This window comes from Ochlerotatus camptorhynchus, unplaced genomic scaffold (assembly GCF_037179485.1).
Source record: "Ochlerotatus camptorhynchus isolate MF236.1 unplaced genomic scaffold, CSIRO-AGI_Acam_v1.1 ptg000250l, whole genome shotgun sequence".
In the NCBI taxonomy this organism is placed as follows: domain Eukaryota; kingdom Metazoa; phylum Arthropoda; class Insecta; order Diptera; family Culicidae; genus Ochlerotatus; species Ochlerotatus camptorhynchus.
The window spans coordinates 921146-940650 of NW_027040740.1; the positions used below are offsets into that span (position 1 = coordinate 921146).

General features: G+C 39.1%; 1 protein-coding gene across 1 annotated transcript in view; it reads left to right on the forward strand.

The window, feature by feature from the left end:
- Positions 1-1082: 1082 nt before the first annotated feature.
- Positions 1083-19505, forward strand: part of PTP-ER (Protein tyrosine phosphatase-ERK/Enhancer of Ras1) — a 41515-nt gene continuing 23092 nt past the window's right edge. Inside the window, exons 1-2 of the mRNA XM_065226392.1 lie at positions 1083-1321; positions 13509-17244. Coding sequence (XP_065082464.1) covers positions 13545-17244 — 3700 coding nt within the window. The 5' untranslated portion in view covers positions 1083-1321; positions 13509-13544. The remainder of the gene's footprint in view (positions 1322-13508; positions 17245-19505) is intronic.

Consider the following 19505-nt stretch of genomic DNA (forward strand, 5'->3'; position numbering starts at 1 on the left):
TCTATCTCTCACTTTCTCTAGTTTCTTCTATCAACACCACCACTGTTTACCACCATTTTATTATGGCGTGTTCTTTCCACGCAAGCAGCAAGATGACCTTGAACCATTCTTATACAGATTCACATTTAATAAATTTTGCCTCATGCAAAACACTTATTTTTTTTTTTACCGTTGCATTAAAGATCACGAAATTAACATAAACGTAGTACATTCATTAATTAATTTTTTCCATCACCATTTTTTTTTCTGACCGATTCCAAGATGGCGGACTACGGCGTATTTGATTGCGATTTGAAGCGAATCACTTTTCTAAGCTATATCACACATTTCATATTCCACTGAAATAATCACCTGCTATTCTTGAAATAATTACCACTTTAGAACATTGAAATTTAAATTCACAAAATTATATCCGCAAAACTTCCACTTTTTTTTTTTCCTCGTCGCCACGTGTGATGCCGAGTATGTACGTCCAATGTAGCGAAGTCCGTACAATGGAATGACGAGTGGCCCATTGGATGGTAGCTATATTCTCCCCATAGAGAGTGACGACACTCACACTAGTATAATGCGTGCAGTATATATAAAGACTCAGATTATAGATCACCACAGGGCCTAACAGCTTTTGTAAACAATGACTTCAATCGATGATTTCGATAAATTCAAGGCTCGCCCACGCAAACCAACCCCCTCATCGGATAGGGAAACACTTCCCCTATCCGATGGTTATGTTGGTCTGCGTGGACGTGCCTTAAGTTCTTAGAAATCATCGATAGAAGTCATTGTTTACAAAAGCTGTTACGCCCTAATTCCAGCTCTATCTAGAAATGAACAAAGTCGATCGGTTTTATGTCATTCATGTCGATGTTGTCAATTTGTCAACTTGTCACTCCCAACATAGTTTACCCATTTTTGGGTAGGTTCAGTTTTGAATGATCTGGGGGGACTCTACCCAAATTTGGGAAGTTTTAAAATAGCGTGTACATATTCAACTGCGCGGAATTGATATTTTTTCTCAAATTTGGCACCACGGCAAGAATAAGGTTTGCTTCGCAGTGCACTTGCAGTTGTCAAATGCACTTTTCAATATTAAACATGGCTGGTGTTGTACTGCGCTAATGTTATTCGAACAGAGAAATTTGAACAATTAGTATGCACGTAAGCAGTAAATAAGCGAACCAAAATTGTTGAAAATTGTGCATTCGAATCTGATAATGCTGAAAAAATAATAATCGAAGCCTGCAGCTAGCTACAAACATCTTTGAAGGGGATTTTTCTATTCGTGCAATGGTTTTCTCTACACGACCTAGATACTTAACATGTAAGTAAACATTATTGGAAAATAAAACTGGTGTTACGAGAAAAATGTATGCGATTTTATGGTAAAACGACGCGATGACGAAAAAGTGAATCAAGTTGATTTGTTCTGTTGCATGACAATCATACTGTAGTGATGTTTTTCTTTCTTAAAAATCTAGTATGTATGTGGGGCGCAATTCACTTGTAGGGAGGGCCTTACAGGTAACATTGTCTGCTGTGTTTTGATGACTCGATGCAAACAAATATGTGATCCAATATCTAGAAAGCATATATCATTCAAAATGATAGATGTTGAATATTACTAGTTAAATTGTATGTTTCAAGAGCTTTTTTGCAATGGTAAGATAGTTATAATAGTAATTTTAAACGATATGCGAAACGTACATCAGAGTGATAATTTGGTTCAGGAAGTAAATTCAATTCAACATAAGATCAGTGTTGTAAACGTTGCCGAATCTAATGGTTTTATTTTTCCATACGTTCAGAGTATAGCCCATAACATTTAATATAGGCTACATTGATATCAAAAGTCATACCTACGATTTCAGGTACAAATTATTATATGATTTTTTTTCCTTGATTTTGTTTTCCGTCGATCTTGTTTTCCGTACTACCAATGCTACCGACGCCAGGGAGGCAGCTCCCACACCTGGACCCTACCTATCGACCCATCAACTCATGAACCGGGAACCAACGACTTTACTTCCCTTGATCAGAGATGTTATGCCTCAGAACATCCCGGCGGCGCCTACTGGGATTGAACCCAGACCTGCTGGGGTGAGAGGTAATCACGCACTACACTACACTACCGGCGCCGCTATATTATATGATATCAGCCATAGTCTGAACGTACTATTCATAGTTATAAGTCTGCAAGACTATTCATAGTACGTTCAAACTATTGCCGCGGATACACTTGTATGGACTTTGAACCCAGACCTGCTGGGGTGAGAGGTAATCACGCACTACACTACACTACAATACACTACCGGCGCCGCTATATTATATGATATCAGCCATAGTCTGAACGTACTATTCATAGTTATAAGTCTGCAAGACTACTAGTACGTTCAAACTATTGCCGCGGATACACTTGTATAGGCTTGTATGATAAACTATTAAGGGCCACCCACATTAGATCCGTTTGCGTTGCGTTGACGTAAATTTGACAGTTAGACAATAGATTCAGCTGTCACTTTGCCGCAACGCGTCCGATCCGGATCTAATGTGCGTGGGCCTTTAGAATGAGCATTATTTGCGTTATAAATAATGAGCACTGTACAAAAACTATGCCATGCAGGAGTATGAGTTTTATACACATAATGGTCATGCTCATAGTTTGTCATACAAGTGTATCCGCGACATATGGCTGATAACATGTAATATAGGCACTATTAGACATTTTTATAAGCGGGGTGGGTTACATTTGAAAAATACGGGATTGTAATTTAAATTTATTATGTCTACGATACCCTAGGAAAGGTTTTAACGAGCACTAGAGATTTTTCTGCATTAAAAAAAATCGCTTTGAAATATGAATAATTCGTAGAATTTTAGGCTCGATCCGTAGATCCGTGGTAAATTTTAATAATCCGTAGACTTGAAAACACTGAATATATGAATATGAATTTCATCGGCCTCATAATATTCATGTATAATTTTGTGGTGGGATTTACAGCTATGTGATCACAGGAAAGCTATGTGAAATTCACATGGATTGCATCCATTAGATATGTGATAATTTTGTAACTAAATACACTTACAGTACAGCAGTTGTTTTCAACCATTTTTGTTCCATGCCCCCTTTTCAAAAATTGCTCACCACCGTTTTCCCCTCCATAAATGCAAGAAAACTTAGAATAATTACTCGTTCATACTACTTAGTTGTAACATGTTATAATAATTATCGACAAGAAAAATGTAACCAAGATAGGCTTATAACAAGTTATAACGAATCTATGGCATTATCCCGAACGGTACACTACCATAAAAGTAATTACCCCGAATTCATTTCTAAAGCTGTTTATTTTTTTACTAGTTGCCAGATAGATCCGGAAGCCTGTTGAATATTGCTACTAGGTGATAAATGTGATGTGCGAGGAAGCATTCGCAAAATTTTGATTTATTTATGGTTTATATTGCAATTTGCAAAAATAAATTTTGTGTGGTCGTACTTTAAAGAACAGTTGTCCTTGACGTGAGAGTGAGTCACTACAAATCATGTGCACAACATCATATATTTTCGTAACATTATTGTTTTCAATTGGAACCGAAAAATAAATAGATTCTTGGCAGTAAATAACGAAAAATTTAAAGAGCCAAATGATCACACACCAAGCCAAACTGTTGAAAATCCCCCTTCGCAGAGTAACACATACACACTATTTACTATACTCAAATTTTGAGTAGCGCCAAGAGTTAATGGAGAATAGTCCATTTTATGAAATGACAGGAGCTGGTTTGCCTGCCAGAATTTGATGATATTGATATTGCTTCTCACAGCCGTTAGGTAACCGCCTCCTGTCAAAGTTCATTCATGAGTTGAACCAGAAACGTCTCATAAAATGCTCTATTAGGTTAGACGCCGATCGTTTAACCGAAACTGAATTTTAAGGCATACTTCGGCATATGTCACCGGTATTTTATGAATTTGTATAAAAATACAACATGTTTATAAATAATTTATCCACGGTGCAAGAACCTTTCAAAACTCTAAGGATTGTCTTCAAGTTTAAATTTTTTTTTCTAGTATTAACATGAAGTTAGTTTTAAGTCTTACAATCCTCTGATTTCCCAAACCTGGATCATTTTAATTTCCCTCACATCATTTTTTTTTTAATTTTCCCAAGAATTTTTGTAGAAACAAGTTTCAAGTTATCTCATTCAAATTTTTGATAAAGATGACAGGAATCATGCTCAATAACATTAGGAAGAAAACCAGCATTAATAATTAACCAGGGTGGAAAGGCTATAAATTGGTTTTACGAATTATTGTTTAAGGAATCTAAAGCTTGTAAGAAATTAAGATCCAAAGAATAGGTTTTTTTTAATATTTTGTGACTCCGACAATTGAGCAATGCAAAATGATAAAACATCACTGCGTCCTAGCAAGAAGTACGGTCGACTTGTTTCGCGCTCCGTTGTTTTGGAAGTTTTCCCGGTATTTGCTTGATATTAATTATCAGTTTTTTTTCTCACTAAGTGACTCCTGGCATAGTTCCCGGTAAATTGAACGAAAAGTGAGTTTTTTTAGTAGAAAGTGTCATTTTCGGAAAGATTAATCCGTGCTATTGGTAATTCGCAAACCAATTTGGGCATCATCGTTGCGTGGTCACGCATACCCGCTCACGTATCATCATTATCGAGTGTGAGCATCTACATCATTCATCAATCGTCGTGCGCCTGTGTGCGCTGAGTACCGAGCCTCGATCAAGTGCACCACAACGAAGGTCATCCACGCTGCGCGTCGCTTCTCATCCATCTGTGTAAATGCCTACACATATAACGCTCGGTGATAGTAGTATAGGATTATCAGATAAGTTTTTGTTTTTTTTTCTTGTCTCTTTTACTCCCCCATTAGTTAAATTTTCATTTTGTATTTCTGTATTTGTAGTGTTTTCTGTGTATTGTGTCTGTTCGAGTTTAAACATCTGTTCAGTGGGAGAGCGCTCCCACTAGTAGAACAAAATGGATGTTTTGTCGGAAGACGACATGGATGATCATTCATCTCAGAAAACTGATGATGTCATCCCTGGCTCGTCGTCTCAGTCTGTCAATGGGCAGGCTGAAAAAAGCACCAGATTGCGGGCTTACCCGATTGACTCGACTGGCCCATGGGTTGTTTATTTTCAGCCTAAAAACAAACCCTTGAATGTTGTTCAGATATCTGATGATCTGACAAAGCGATTCTCTGCCGTGACCGAAATAACGAAGGTTAGGCACAACAAACTTCGTGTGACCGTCGCTAACCTGAAACAGGCCAATGAAATTGCTGTTTCCCAATTTTTCACACTGGAATATAGGGTGTACATTCCAGCCTCTGATGTGGAGATCGAAGGCGTGGTCACTGAGGCGAGTCTGAATCCCGAGATACTGGAGAAGCAAACGGTTGGCCGATTCAAGAACCCCTTGCTTCCTCCGGTAGAGATACTGGCCGTTCATAGAATGAAGTCAGTATCGCTCAGCGAGGGTAAAAAGAGTTTTACCCCCACAGACTCGTTTCGGGTGACCTTTTCTGGATCTGCCCTTCCTCAATACATAGAGCTGGGAAAACTTCGTCTTCCTGTGCGGTTGTTTGTACCTCGGGTCATGAACTGCCAGAATTGCAAGCGGTTTGGACATACGGCCTCCCACTGCGGCAACAAGGCACGCTGCTCCACATGCGGGGAGAAGCATGATGATGGCGCCTGCGCAGCTACTGCACCAAAATGCGTGTACTGCAACGGAACTCCTCCTCATGCTCTCTCGTCGTGCCCGGCGTACAAACAGCTCGGGGACAAAATGAAACGCTCCCTTAAGGAACGTTCCAGGCGGTCTTTTGCAGAAATGCTTAAGACAGCCACGCCATCGACCAATGACAAAAATCCCTTTTCTCTTTTGTCAGATGACGAGACTGACTCTGACTTGGCTGAGGAGGGAACATCTTTCAGTTTTTCGGAAGGTTCTGCACGGAAACGAAAGCGCATCCGTTCGCGGATTGTTGCAAATAAAGAACCCCAAATCAGCTTGCCCAGAAACCTCTTCTTCATCTGGGTTGTTCTCATTTGATGACATTGTGGACGGTATTCTCAAATACCTCAACATTTCTGATCCTCTGAAAAGCATTGTTCTCACATTGCTTCCCTCTGTGAAATCCTTCTTGAAGCAATTGTCTTCAAAATGGCCCCTTCTTGCAGCTATCATCTCCTTCGATGGATAATTTTCCAAACGAGGTCGGGGATTTGATCACTATTCTACAGTGAAATTGTCGAAGTCTTATTCCGAAATTAGATTCGTTCAAGTATTTAGTCCATAACAATAATTGCGATGCATTTGCCCTCTGTGAAACATGGCTTTCTTCAGAAATTGATCTCCCTTTTTATGATTTTAACATTATTCGATTGAATCGTGAGGATTCACGTGGAGGAGGGGTACTTTTGGGGATCAAAAAGTGCCATTCCTTCTATAGAGTGAATCTTCCCGAATTCCCCGGTATTGAAGTTGTCGCATGTCAGGCTACCATTAAAGGTAAGAGCCTTTGTATTGCTTCTGTATATATTGCTCCTAGAGTCTCTGTTAATCGCAAACAACTTTTCGACATATGTGCGGTACTTCCCGCTCCATGGTTGATCATGGGAGATTTTAACTCCCACGGTACAGGCTGGGGGGAGCTGTACGATGATAACCGTTGTACTTTGATTTATGATCTCTGCGACAACTTCAACATGACAATACTTAACAATGGAGAAGTAACACGTTTGGCTGGTCCATCCTCGAATGGTAGCAGATTAGACCTCACCTTTTGCTCCAATTCACTATCGTTGGATTGCACTTGGCATGTAATCCAGGATCTGCACGGTAGTGATCATCTGCCGATCAAAATTTCGATTGCCAGTGGGTTCAACTCGTCAGAATCCGTTAACGTCGCGTATGATCTAACCCGTAACATCGATTGGACTAAGTTCCAATCCGTGATAGACGATACAGTATCGTCAGTGGAAGAGCTTCCGCCGTTGCGTTGGAGGAATATAATTTCCTCTCTAATCTCATCGTCGACAGCGCACTTCAAGTTCAAACACGACCGGTGCCGCGATCGTCAATTCGTAAGAAAACATCATCGCTCTGGTGGGATCAACAATGCACGGAGGTTTACCGTAAAAAGTCCGACGCGTTTAAACTTTTTCGTGGAACGCGCGAGTATTTCGACGCATACACATCTCTTGAACGCGAACTCAAGAGCCTCATCAAGGTCAAAAAACGGGGTTACTGGCGGCAGTTTGTAGACGGATTGTCGCGCGAAACGTCTTTGAATACGCTTTGGACTACGGCGCGAAGAATGCGTAACCGGTCTACTAACAACGAAAGCGAGGAATACTCGGATCAATGGATTCTTAAATTCGCGCGAAAAGTGTGTCCGGATTCCGTGCCGTCGCAGTTGATTCCTCGCGAAACCGTGAATTCGGTAGACGAAATCAGTCAGCCTTTTTCAATGGTTGAACTTTCACTCGCTCTCCTTTCGTTTGGCAATTCTGCCCGGGATCTGATAGGATCGCTAAGAGGTGCATGTTGAACTTGTACAATCAGTTCTTGGAGCTCAATATTGTTTCCGACGATTGGAGACGACTGAGGGTGATAGCCATTAAAAAGCCTGATAAACCCTCGTCGGATCACAATTCGTATCGGCCCATTGCGATGCTGTCGTGCATTCGGAAATTGATGGAGAAAATGATCCTTTTTCGTCTCGACAAATGGGTTGAGACGAACCACCTTCTTTCAGATACTCAATTTGGTTTCCGCTTTCCTCGGAAATTCAGTTGGCTTTTGATAAGAAAGAGCAAATGGCTTCTGTGTTCTTGGATATCAAGGAGGCTTTTGATTCAGTATCCGTTGAAGTTCTTTCAGAGAAACTCCACGTTTGTGGATTGTCTCCATCATCAAGCTGGAACGGATCGAAGTGCTGGCAGGCATGTTGCCACTATCCGTCCGTTTTTCAGAGTTATCTCTGAGGCTCCTCACCCGTTGCGAAGTAATGAATCCACTGGTGATCGAAAACGTTAAGAAGCTTCTGGAGCTAAATCCTCAAACATGTTTTATGACTTTGTACTACCTATATTTAACACAGGATGTCAGCCCTTCAAGAAATATTCCCAATCGTGTAGTGTTCTCCGATTTCGGCAATTCAGGCAATTCAGAAAACTTGAAGCTCCTTGTTCTGTATATGTGGCTGAACTGGCAGCAATTCACTACACTTTGGAAACTATTGCTTCACTTCTTCCAGACCACTACTTTATTTTTACGGATAGTCTCAGTTCTGTCGAGGCTATCCGTTCCATTAGGCCGGTAAAGCACTTTTCGTATTTTCTCTTGAAAATACGAGAACTGCTTAGTACTTTATCCGGGCGCTCTTTCATCATCACCTTCGCGTGGGTCCCTTCGCATTGCTCAATTTTGGGCAATGAGAAGGCGGATTCACTTGCGAAGGTGGGCGCTATGGAAGGCGACATTTATGATCGACAAATCTCCTATAGTGAATTTTTCTCTATTTATCGTCAGCAGTCGCTCGTTAGCTGGCAACATCAATGGAGTGAAGGGAGCTTGGGACGATGACTACATTCAATTATCCATAAGGTGTCAAAGTTTGCATGGTTCAAAGGGTTGGACTTGAGTCGAGACATCATACGCGTGATGTCTCGTCTCATGTCCAATCACTATTGTCTAAACGCTCACTTGTTCCGTGTGGGGTTGGGAGACAGCAATCTCTGTGAATGTGGACAAGGTTACCAGGACGCTGATCACATCCTTTGGTCTTGTGCGGAGTATCGTGGAGTCAGATCACATTTTTATGATTCCCTTCGGGCTCGAGGTAGACAACCTAATGTTCCAGTTCGTGATATTTTGGCTAGACGCGATCTGGAGTTTATGAAACTCATATATGTTTACTTTAAGGATATTAACCTTAGATTGTAAGTTTGATTAACCTTGTGTTTGGTTAGTATTTTGTACGTGTGGGTTTTTTTTCAATGTTTGTTTTCAAGATGAATAGAAATAATTTCATGCTTTAGGATTAATTAAATAGTTGTATAGTAAACCAGATGTAAAACCTCCTTCCCTTTTCCCATCCAAAAAATTGTAAATCTCCACTAACCTCGAGACAACCGCGAGTACTCGGTCCAGTTCCTTTAACTTTAAACATAAGACTGTAATAATGTATAACGCAAAGGATAACTCGGCTCTGTAAAGTTTATTCGATTGAGCCTGTACAAATAAAGTAATTATAAAAAAAATGATGAAACATCTTTAGTATCCCTAATTTATTAAAATTTTCAATAAACGTATAATTATAAAGATGTTGCGCGTTTTTTGCATGAAAAAGATTTTAATATTCTACAATTTCAATATTTAAAGATTTCTTATTTTTATCCAAGACATTCCTAATTCCTTATCTCATCTCGTCTATTTATCTTTAACAACTTACAAAATTATGTTTGAAAATTAGTCTTCATAGAGATCTACTATTTTTTCGAAAATAGTTTTTCAATAATCATTATAATTAACTTGAACATTTGTTAGAAACATTTTATTTTAGATTTTTCTTAAAGTAAGGGTTAGGAATTGGATAAAAAAAAATTGGCACTTAAGTTTTATTTTATTTTTTTTATTTTGTTTTCCATCCAATTGTGATAATTTAAAAAAATATATATTCACAAGTAAAATTTCTGACACACTAGAAATAGTAATCCTATATACAGAGATTCGCGGAAGCGGCCATTTCGAGCCTATCGAGCAGCGAGAACTGTCAAAATGTGAGCCAAACGAGCATTCTGATTAGAAAATATTTAGAGGATTTCTTATTGAGCTAAAAAATATTGTAATCGGGGGGAATTAAATTCAAACTAAAAGCAAATATGTATTATAGCAGTAAAATGCGTATGAAATAAGAGAGTTTTATGCATAATTAACAATTATATAATACATTGTGAATGGATAATGTTTATAAATTTTTCAGTCCGAACAATATTGCTGATTGCATCTGTAAGAGGACATTCAAAAAGTGTGATAAATTGCACGATTCCGTCAAATCGTTTTGTGTCTTCGGAGCACTTATTGCTTCCTTATTATAAGGAATGAGTGCACTGAAGACACCAAGGCGATTAGAAGAAAATTCGCACTTTTGTCACCCTTTTTAGTAAGTGAAAACGCGCTTACTTGTCCAGTTTGGTGTGAAGCTTTAGACTACACGAACGCATCCACATGGGAAAAATCCGACGGCAGTCCGACATTTTTTTTTGCGAATTTCAGCCGGAAACTGGAAAAAACTCACATTGTTACACCTTGTTGCAGTTCCACGACCGTGGTTAGGGCAAAACATGGCAAAAATAGTCCACCAGTTCTCTGAGAGTTCAAACGAACTCATACCGTAGACAACGATAAAGTCACGCACAAAGTTGGAACATTTTGCTCCGCGGCAAGTGTTGGCAACTTTTTTAACAAAACATATCACGTTTCCAAATCGTCTGATAATTTTTCCGCGAATCTCTGTATATAGGATTACTAATATTAACAATATAATCAATTCATGCCTTTTCCTTACATTGCAATAACGACCCGAAATGTGCTGCTTCACGCACCATCTAGCGTTCAAAAAGGTCAGCAACAATCGTTCAATTCAGTGGCGTCCCGTAACCTCACTTTTTACCTGTGCACCAACTTTCAAAATCAGATTTAATGTCATATTCATACTCGAATCGGTTGAAAAATACACTTAATCTTCTAGTTCAATCGATATCTATCCATTGCAATGCATTGCAAGCAATATTTTGATACTTTGACTATATGTTTTTAGTATTACTTCTACGTGAAGTCAACGGTTTACATAGTTGAAGATGCTAATTTCAAATAACAGACTGTAGTGGTAATTTTTATACGATAGATGGAGTAGATGAAAGCATAGAGTTGATAGTTCCGTTAGAGTACGGCAGTGTGAAGATTGCATATAGATATTAGAATAGCGAGCTAGGAAAACTTTTTAAGGAAGGTACAAATCGGTTTTTTCATCTCTCTTTACCAAACTCCCCCTTTGGAGAGGGATGGTGAGGGGTGTCACACCCCTCACCATAAAGAGAGATGAAAAAACCGAGAGGGACGACTCTATCTACGATGCAAAAAAGATTGTGTTTTGCTGTGGTTAGCTGCGCGCACGCTGAGTAGATAGAAAGAAGATTGATGACGATTCTAAAGATTTCCTGCAAAAAGATGATGAGCGATGCAAGTAGATGCGACAAATGAAAGAAGATTTTTCGAAGATTGATTCGCTAGTGTGAGATTTGTTGAGCATCTAAACTTGAGATTTAGATGTGTCGCCCCCCTCGGAAAAAAACCGATTTGTACCTTCCTTAAAAAGTTGTCCTAGCTCGCTATTCTAATATGTATATGCAATCTTCACACTGCCGTACTCTAACGGAACTATCAACTCTATGCTTTCATCTACTCCATCTATCGTATAAAAATTACCACTACAGTCTGTTATTTGAAATTAGCATCTTCAACTAAATATTTTGATAATTGTTTATGTTTTGAGTAGTGGCGTTTCCTTAGCCTCAATCTACCTGTGCACCAACTCTCAAAACATAAACAATTATCACAATATTGCTTACAACGGATAGATATCGAGTGAACTAGAAGATTAATTGTATTTTTCAACCGATTCGAGTATGAATATGACATTAAATCTGATTTTGAAAGTTGCTGCACAGGTAAAAAGTGAGGTTACGGGACACCACTGGTTTTGAGAGTTGGTGCACAGATAGATTGAGGTTAAGGAAACGCCACTGGCATGAACTTGGTGGCCCTGAAAAGGGCCGTTTTGTTACTTGGTTGTTGATGATAATGATGCGTAGATGACATCCATGGCCGTGACTGTCTGCGCTTGGCGTGTTCAGTGACGGCATCACGGATCACATTTTCTCGGCACACCTTAGCACACCTCGGGTTTCCTCGTACATCAGACCGGAGATTAGCTTGACACCACCACATCGAGCCAAACGAAGAATGGCAGGCCCTGGATGTTACCACACGATGACACTTGGCGACTCCTTGAACGGGTGAATCGCAACAAATGTGAACGCGCAGTTAGCTACCTGTTGTATAGACAACAGCTCTGCCGGTACCATATTTTCTCACTTCTCATTGGTTACTGTGTAAAGTTTATAGTAAAGTTTATTCCAATTTCTTTAAAAGATTCTGCAGACATCCCATGGAAGTTTCATGGAAGTATTAATCATAGTTGCATGCAATGAACTACAGCTTGGATCCCTAGCGGCGCTGGTGATGTAGTGGTAAGCATGATTAGCTCTCACCCCAGCAGGCCTGGGTTCAATCCCAGTCGGCGCCGCCGGGATGTTCTGAGGCATAACATCTCTGATCAGGGAAGTAAAGCCGTTGGTCCCCGGTTCATGGGTTGATGGGTCGATAGGTAGGGTCCACGGGTGGGGGAACTGCCTCCATGGCGTCGATAGAATTGGTGCTCAGCACGGAAAACAAGATCGACGGAAAATAAATCAAGGAAAAAAAAAGCTTGGATCCCGCCATGTTGTTCCACTCCATTTGCAGCCCTGGCATATAATTCAACGGTGTGCCTAGGCTGCGCAACCAGTATCTCCAGCTGATGGATTTTAGTAATCTTCTTGACCCGTGCAAGCATGACATACGGACTTTTGAGAGTTAGAGTCGTTAGAATAAAGCTCCTGCCATTTCGATGAAACAAAACAAAAATAAACTGTGATTTGGTGACGATCATATATTAACCCTTTTCCGCCCAGGGTGTTTTTGCAAAAAAGGCTTTGAAAATCAATATCTTTTAAGATATTGACATGTTTTTTTTCTTCCTAAATATAGTAGCAGTATTACATATCATGTGACCATAGTTTCACAAAAATCCGTTGAATTTTTCTAAAGCCATTGCATAAAGTGTTAAAAAACGTGATGCAGAGTAACCATGGGTGGGAAAGAGTTATGAATTGTAAAAAGGTAGATTGATTATTTTGTGATGTGCTTACAATAATCATATTAATGTCGCGGATACACTTGTATGACAAACTATAGTATCCGACAAAATCAAGGCACGGGTTCGACTCGCTAATCCGACTGTCAAATCCATACTAAAAAAATTAAAATAAATAGACAGCTTCCTTACAGCACAAGCGCGTGTCAGACATTTTCCGGATAAACGGGGTCCGGATTATCGAGTTGTCGGATTAACGAGTGTCGGATTAGCCGGGGAATACTGTCTGAGCATGAGCCTTATTTGTATATAAAAGCACATGCTCATCCATGGTCACACTTGTATAGTTTTTGTATAGTGCTCATAATTATTATACAAATAATGCTCATGCTCATAGTTTGTCATACAAGTGTATCCGCGGTATTGGTCCTAACGTATGCAAATCCACGGCCATTAACATAGGAACTTTTTTTTTGTCTATTTTCCCCAGGAGTGTAATCCAGGTATGGTGGCGCTCTAGGAACCAATGATGGACTCACGTGATGCGTCTAACAGTAACAGCAACAACATCTTCTCTTCATCTTCCTTAGCCACATCAAATCGCATGCAAGACGGGTTATCACTTTTATCAATTTCCGTTCACAAACGGGGAAGTGATTTTGGAGAACAGCCAAAGGATGTGAATAGTCAATCATCCCAAGCATCATCGTTTCTAGAGCAAGATCAACATCAACACTACACACAACAGCACACACATCAATCGTCTTTTTACTATTACAATAGCAGACCGGAAGCGCACGACGGTGTAACATTTGAAAGTGTAACAGTTGTTGGACCCTGGCAAGAAGTTGTGTTTCCTGTAGCTATCCTAACCGTTTCCTTACTTGGGATACTAGCAGTTGGGGCAATTCTTCTATTTTGGCTAAAAAATAATTTGAAAAGTCAAGAACGGTACAAAGAAAAGACTTCCAAGAAACTTAAAATAGAAAAAGCCAACGAAAGACCTTTGCACAAGCACGCAAAAATGAGCGAAGATGAATGCTCTCAAATAGAAAACATCAAATCGACAGAAACACTACCACCTTCTACTAAACCAGACTCTCCTCGTTCAAAGAGTTTAGATGTGCCAGATACTGGAATAGAAGACTTTCCTTCCAATATTATGTTACCAGAAAGCGAAGCGTCACAACAGGATCCTATTGTTAGCACAATCTACAAGAATATCACTTCTGATAATTTATCGATAATTTCGACCCCTGGTAATCTGAGACGAGCACAAGCGAAACATTCACTTAACAATATATCACAGATCCCTACATCACCTTCACTTGTATCATCTTCATCGCCAGTAAGGTCTGTCCAAAGGAAATTCAGTTTCAACCAGTCGAGCTTCTATGAACAACAGCAAGTGTCATCATACAAAGGTGATAAATACGGTGCCAATAGTAAAGCAACTACCGACAATCTACAGTACTTTGGAAAGTTAGGATCCAAGGATGAATGTCTTATATCAAATATTTCGGTTTTAAAAGGCGATGTTTGCTGTGTTCAGCCACCTCAACTACATCACCCTGTGGTGAATTTGGACAATATAGCAGTGGTCAGTGCAACGCCCATTTGTTCCTCTCCAAAGGTGGTTTACACCCAATCATCAGCATCATCATCCTCTGAAACGGTTTTGTCAATTCCTATGACTAAATCGCAAAAGTTATCCGACGATAAGGAAAACTTTGGAAAATGTTCAACAGTATTCGAGAGTCGGAGTGCAAAAAACTTTCGTGGACACCATTTCTGGATTGATGGAAATGATAACCAAACGCCGTCGAACAGGAAGGTCTTAACCCAGTCACCAATATTTTTCGCTAATGATCAAAATTCGCCAAACGTATGCTATGATTCATCATCGTCTCCTACTTTGATACCTTCGGTGACGCCATCTTCGGTATCATCGTCGGCGGCTTCCACAGCTACAAATACTACACCAAATACTAACCTGAATAGTTGTAACAGTGCAACAAGCAGTATTGCCGGACGGTTCACCTTTTCACCAAAAGTAATAGGTGAATACGGCTATCAAGCGTCACCACAGAGTGCTGTTCCGAATCATACGGGAAATGACGGAAAGAGTAGTAATTCTTATTTTCGCTTTCCGGAAGTGGACACTTTTACACCACCTATTAGTGCGCAAGTATCCAACCAAAATGGGACTAACAAAACTACCGCTTTCAAAATACCGTCGCTTGTCACATCTTGGATTCCGTCGTTGGAAACTCCTACCAAGGAGGTTTCGTCACCATCGCAGCATGAATCGAAACCATTGTCGGTGGAAGAGGATCAAGATAACCAATCATCTGAAAATAGTACAATTGATCAGTTGACCGTAACGAATATACCTAGTATTTCAATGGAGACTGATGATGCATCTCCTACATCTGCTGAAGATTATCTTGAACAGGTTGCATATTCTAGCCGTGCATCGCGAAGAGCTCGTCTAAAGTCTATATCGTTAGATTCAGAAGGAGCACGCATGGTGGAGGAGCATTTTACAACCAGTATTCCAGTTGAAGAATTAGTAGAGATTGCCGCAAACCAGCCGCATCATTGCATTTCAGGAAACCAACTTCAACCGCTCAATCAGCCTCACACGCATAATGATAGTGACGAAAATAGGAAACGGCGTAACATTTTCAACTTAACTTTGAATTTAAACGACAAGGATGAATCCTTAGCGGCTGACGATGACTACAAGTTTAATGAATTCTATTTTGAGTATTACGATTACGATGATGAGGAAGACGAAGAGTACGAAATGGAATGTGGAACTAGTATGGGCTATAATGAAAAACGTAAAAAGCAGCATTCTCAGTTGCAGACTCCAAAAACGCCCACCTTGACACAGACCCGAAAGAAAGCCAGTTCACTCGATTCGGATCAATCACTTAGCTACTTGCTCCCACAACCGGTTAGAACCCAAAGTGCAATGGATAAAAACGAACATCGAGTCAGCAATCGTTGTTCAATAATAAATCCATCTACATCAACAATACGCACATCTTCACTATCCGTACCTACAACACCTAAACGGCAGCCGTATCGATTACCCCAGCAGCAACAGCATGGTAAATATAAACCAAATCGCTGCATGAACGACAGTGCTACGAGCATGAATAATAGCCCTGCTTCTGAACGACATTTGCTGTGTGGTTTTCAGCAAAAGCTCGGAAGTTTCGAGGAAAATGCTGATAACTATCAAAGTCCAATCGAATACGACGGTAAATCTGTTGTTGGAAAAAATCCGTATTCTAATGTGTCTCAACAAAAAGAACAAAGTTTGAGTGTTTCTAACGTTAACTTGAAAACATTACCAGAAATTACACCCGTGTGCGACTTTGCAGATAAAAAAAGTGAACATATAATGATAGAAAAACCACCGATTCAAACATTGAATAAAAGTCGATCCAGTATTCTTCAACGAAGGGGTTCAAATCATAGTCTTACACTGAATCTGGACGCCACATCCGGAGGCAGCGGACTATCAAAGGGACTGTCAGCGTCAAATTATAGCTTGGGAAACTTTAAAGGATCTCATTTGAGTTTAGCAAGCTCATCTTACAATCTTCAGCAACAGCAAACTCAGCATCAAAGCGTTCACCAATCGGGCGTTCCTAATGTGCAAACGAAAAAGAATCTCTTGCAGCGACGTGGTTCAAATACCAGTTTAGTTTTGAACCTACAGGGATCGAGCAGCAGCTTAAACAGGTACAATAGCCACAGTTCGCTGAATATTCAAAACCAGCAGAACGTTCGTCCAGCAAAGAAATGTCTACTGGAAAGACGCAATTCAAACACTAGCTTAACTCTTATCAACATACAAAATCGTGCGCTTTCTGTTTCAAATTGTAATCTTCCGGGTTCCATTTGTAGTCTTAACAGTATGGCAACATACCAGACACAAAATGAAGCCCTCATGTTGGAGGAGGAAGAGCATCAGCTGTCAGTCAACAATAACCAATCGAATTGCTGCACTCGGGTGGCATCTGGTACAACAAATGAATCTCATTTATCACCGAACTGCCAACAGCATGGCGGGCGGCGAAAGTTTCTAAGCTCGGATAGTCTTCATAACATTACAAATTCACGAGCAGGATGTTGTTGTCAACAGAAGGAAACAAACATGGACGCTCCCGAGATGTGCTACCACCGAGGACAAATGAGTAACTATGGAGGTGAGTTGCACATAATGTTTATTACAAGGAAGCCTTTTCAAATTGGAGGTTCTCAAAACGACTCATCTTACTAGAGCGGATCTGTTTGTTTAGCTAGCTAAATTAATATATAGGGTGCGGCACTAATACGCCGTTTGACACAATCCAATGGTTCCGGGTAAACTCACATTTTACCTGTGCAACAACATAAAAAAAACCTGTATAAAGAGAATGAGAAGGGCTAGTAATTTCCTTTTAATTCCACTATTTTAATTGCTTATCTTTTTTTTAAAACTAGTTCGTTTATTTGGAAGGCTCAATCGGACTGCTTATCATTGACAGATACGGGTGACTATGATGTGCAAACTTCTTCAGGCGCCCACATTCATCAGGATCAGTGATGGCATGATCATAAGCAAATTAATATTTTTCCATACGCTCTCAATATCACGCGTGACATTGGAGCAAAATATAATGCATGATAGCTATTGATTTTACAAGCTCCTTTGATATTGCGGGAATATTCACAACGTGTAATGTATAATAATGCTATCTCTTTTTTCTCTTCACCGATGGCAGATACGAAGTGACTGCTGCTAGCCGTTAAGCTGAGTTTAGACAGGGCAAGTCAATTGATCAAGTCAGTTGAATTCAACGTGTTGAACGTGTAAACCATGCCATTCAATTAACTTGAACAACTCACTTGAACTGAAAAAAGTTGAACCAGGCTCAACTTTTCAAGGCAATTGGGTTCTTTAATTTTGAAAAATATATCGGTTTTTATATATCATCTGGAAGAGCTTCGTTTTCTGAGCACAGCAATATTTTTTCCAAACCCACACACTTTCATCTCGATTTTTCAGCCATATTGTAGCTTAGGGTATTTCCGTTGATATCTCATATAATTTTTATATGTATGTGTAACATATTTTACAAACATATTAAAAAACAATTTTCGTTTTTTTCGCCTTTTTGAAAAAGCACTCAAAGCATCACTTATGAAATGTATTTAACCATTACAAATTCAATATTGTATTCTTATTATTTATGAAGTATTCTGATTATATACTCATTCAAAGTTTCATATTTAAAGAACTAAATTGTTTGAGTTTCACTCATTTTTTTTTTCTACATTCATCGAGCATTATCAAAGTAACCCCAAATCAAAATACTGAAGTTCGGTCACAAAACTAAAAAAAATAGTGTAAATGCTTTAATTTTCGTGCAAAATATTACTAACAAATTAGCTCTTGGATCCTCAGTATTGCCAATGTTTTAAAAATATATAATATTTGAAAAATATTCATTGCTTTGAAAAATATTTAGAATATACTTTAAAAAACTATCAATGTTACCCCGTTTTACGGTACGTACAAAAAAGCAGATTTTAATCATAGCAATAAACTGTATTTGTTTTTGCGTTGTAAAAATGAAGTGAGAAATGCTCGCTGCACATCTCGGACTCTAAGTGTAAAAATTCATTGGTGTTGATTCAAATGTTGAGATTTATCTACTCTTTGCATATCTATAGTGAGCTTAGATCCTAATCTATCAATTACTTTAATGAAAAATAAACTTTTTTTTATTCTTTATTTAGGAGATTTTTAGCCGAAGGCTAGTTCATCTCTAGAAAAATAAACTGATTGAAAAGTTATTAACAAATGAGCAGTTGGTGTGTACAACTGTGCATGCCAAACATGCTTTTATGGATACTACATAAGCAACTTTAGGAACCTAATTCTTCTAACGTACCGCAACTATAGGAGCGTTTACCCTACTGTACTGCGAATGAAGTTTACATTTGAAAATGTGAAATTAAAAAATAGACTTAGGGAAAACGTCTAAGTTCTAGGATTTGCAAGTTTGATAAGGAATCAGAATCTAATATTTTTAATTTTTTTTTTTTAATTGTTTATTAAAGAGATTTTTAGCCTTAGGCTAGTTCAACTCTATAATATTTTTAAAAGAATTCTTTAAATACGAGCAGTTTTTGAATGTTTGATGAGCAATCAGAATCTAATATTTTTAAAAGATATTTAAACTTTTTCAGACTACAAATACTGTGACCAAACTCAGCTTTTTTCTTAAATTGTATAACTCATTTTCGCCAAAAATGTTAATGACTATGCTGACATTGAAAAACCGACCTTTGATCCCCATTCCTCCCATACTATTGTTAATTGGCCACCATTCAATCGGTGTTTCTATATCTCGGCCTTCATGATGAAAGCTGTACTCAGCTCATGTGTACTGTTGCAGCTCTGGTAGCTAACCATCCTTTT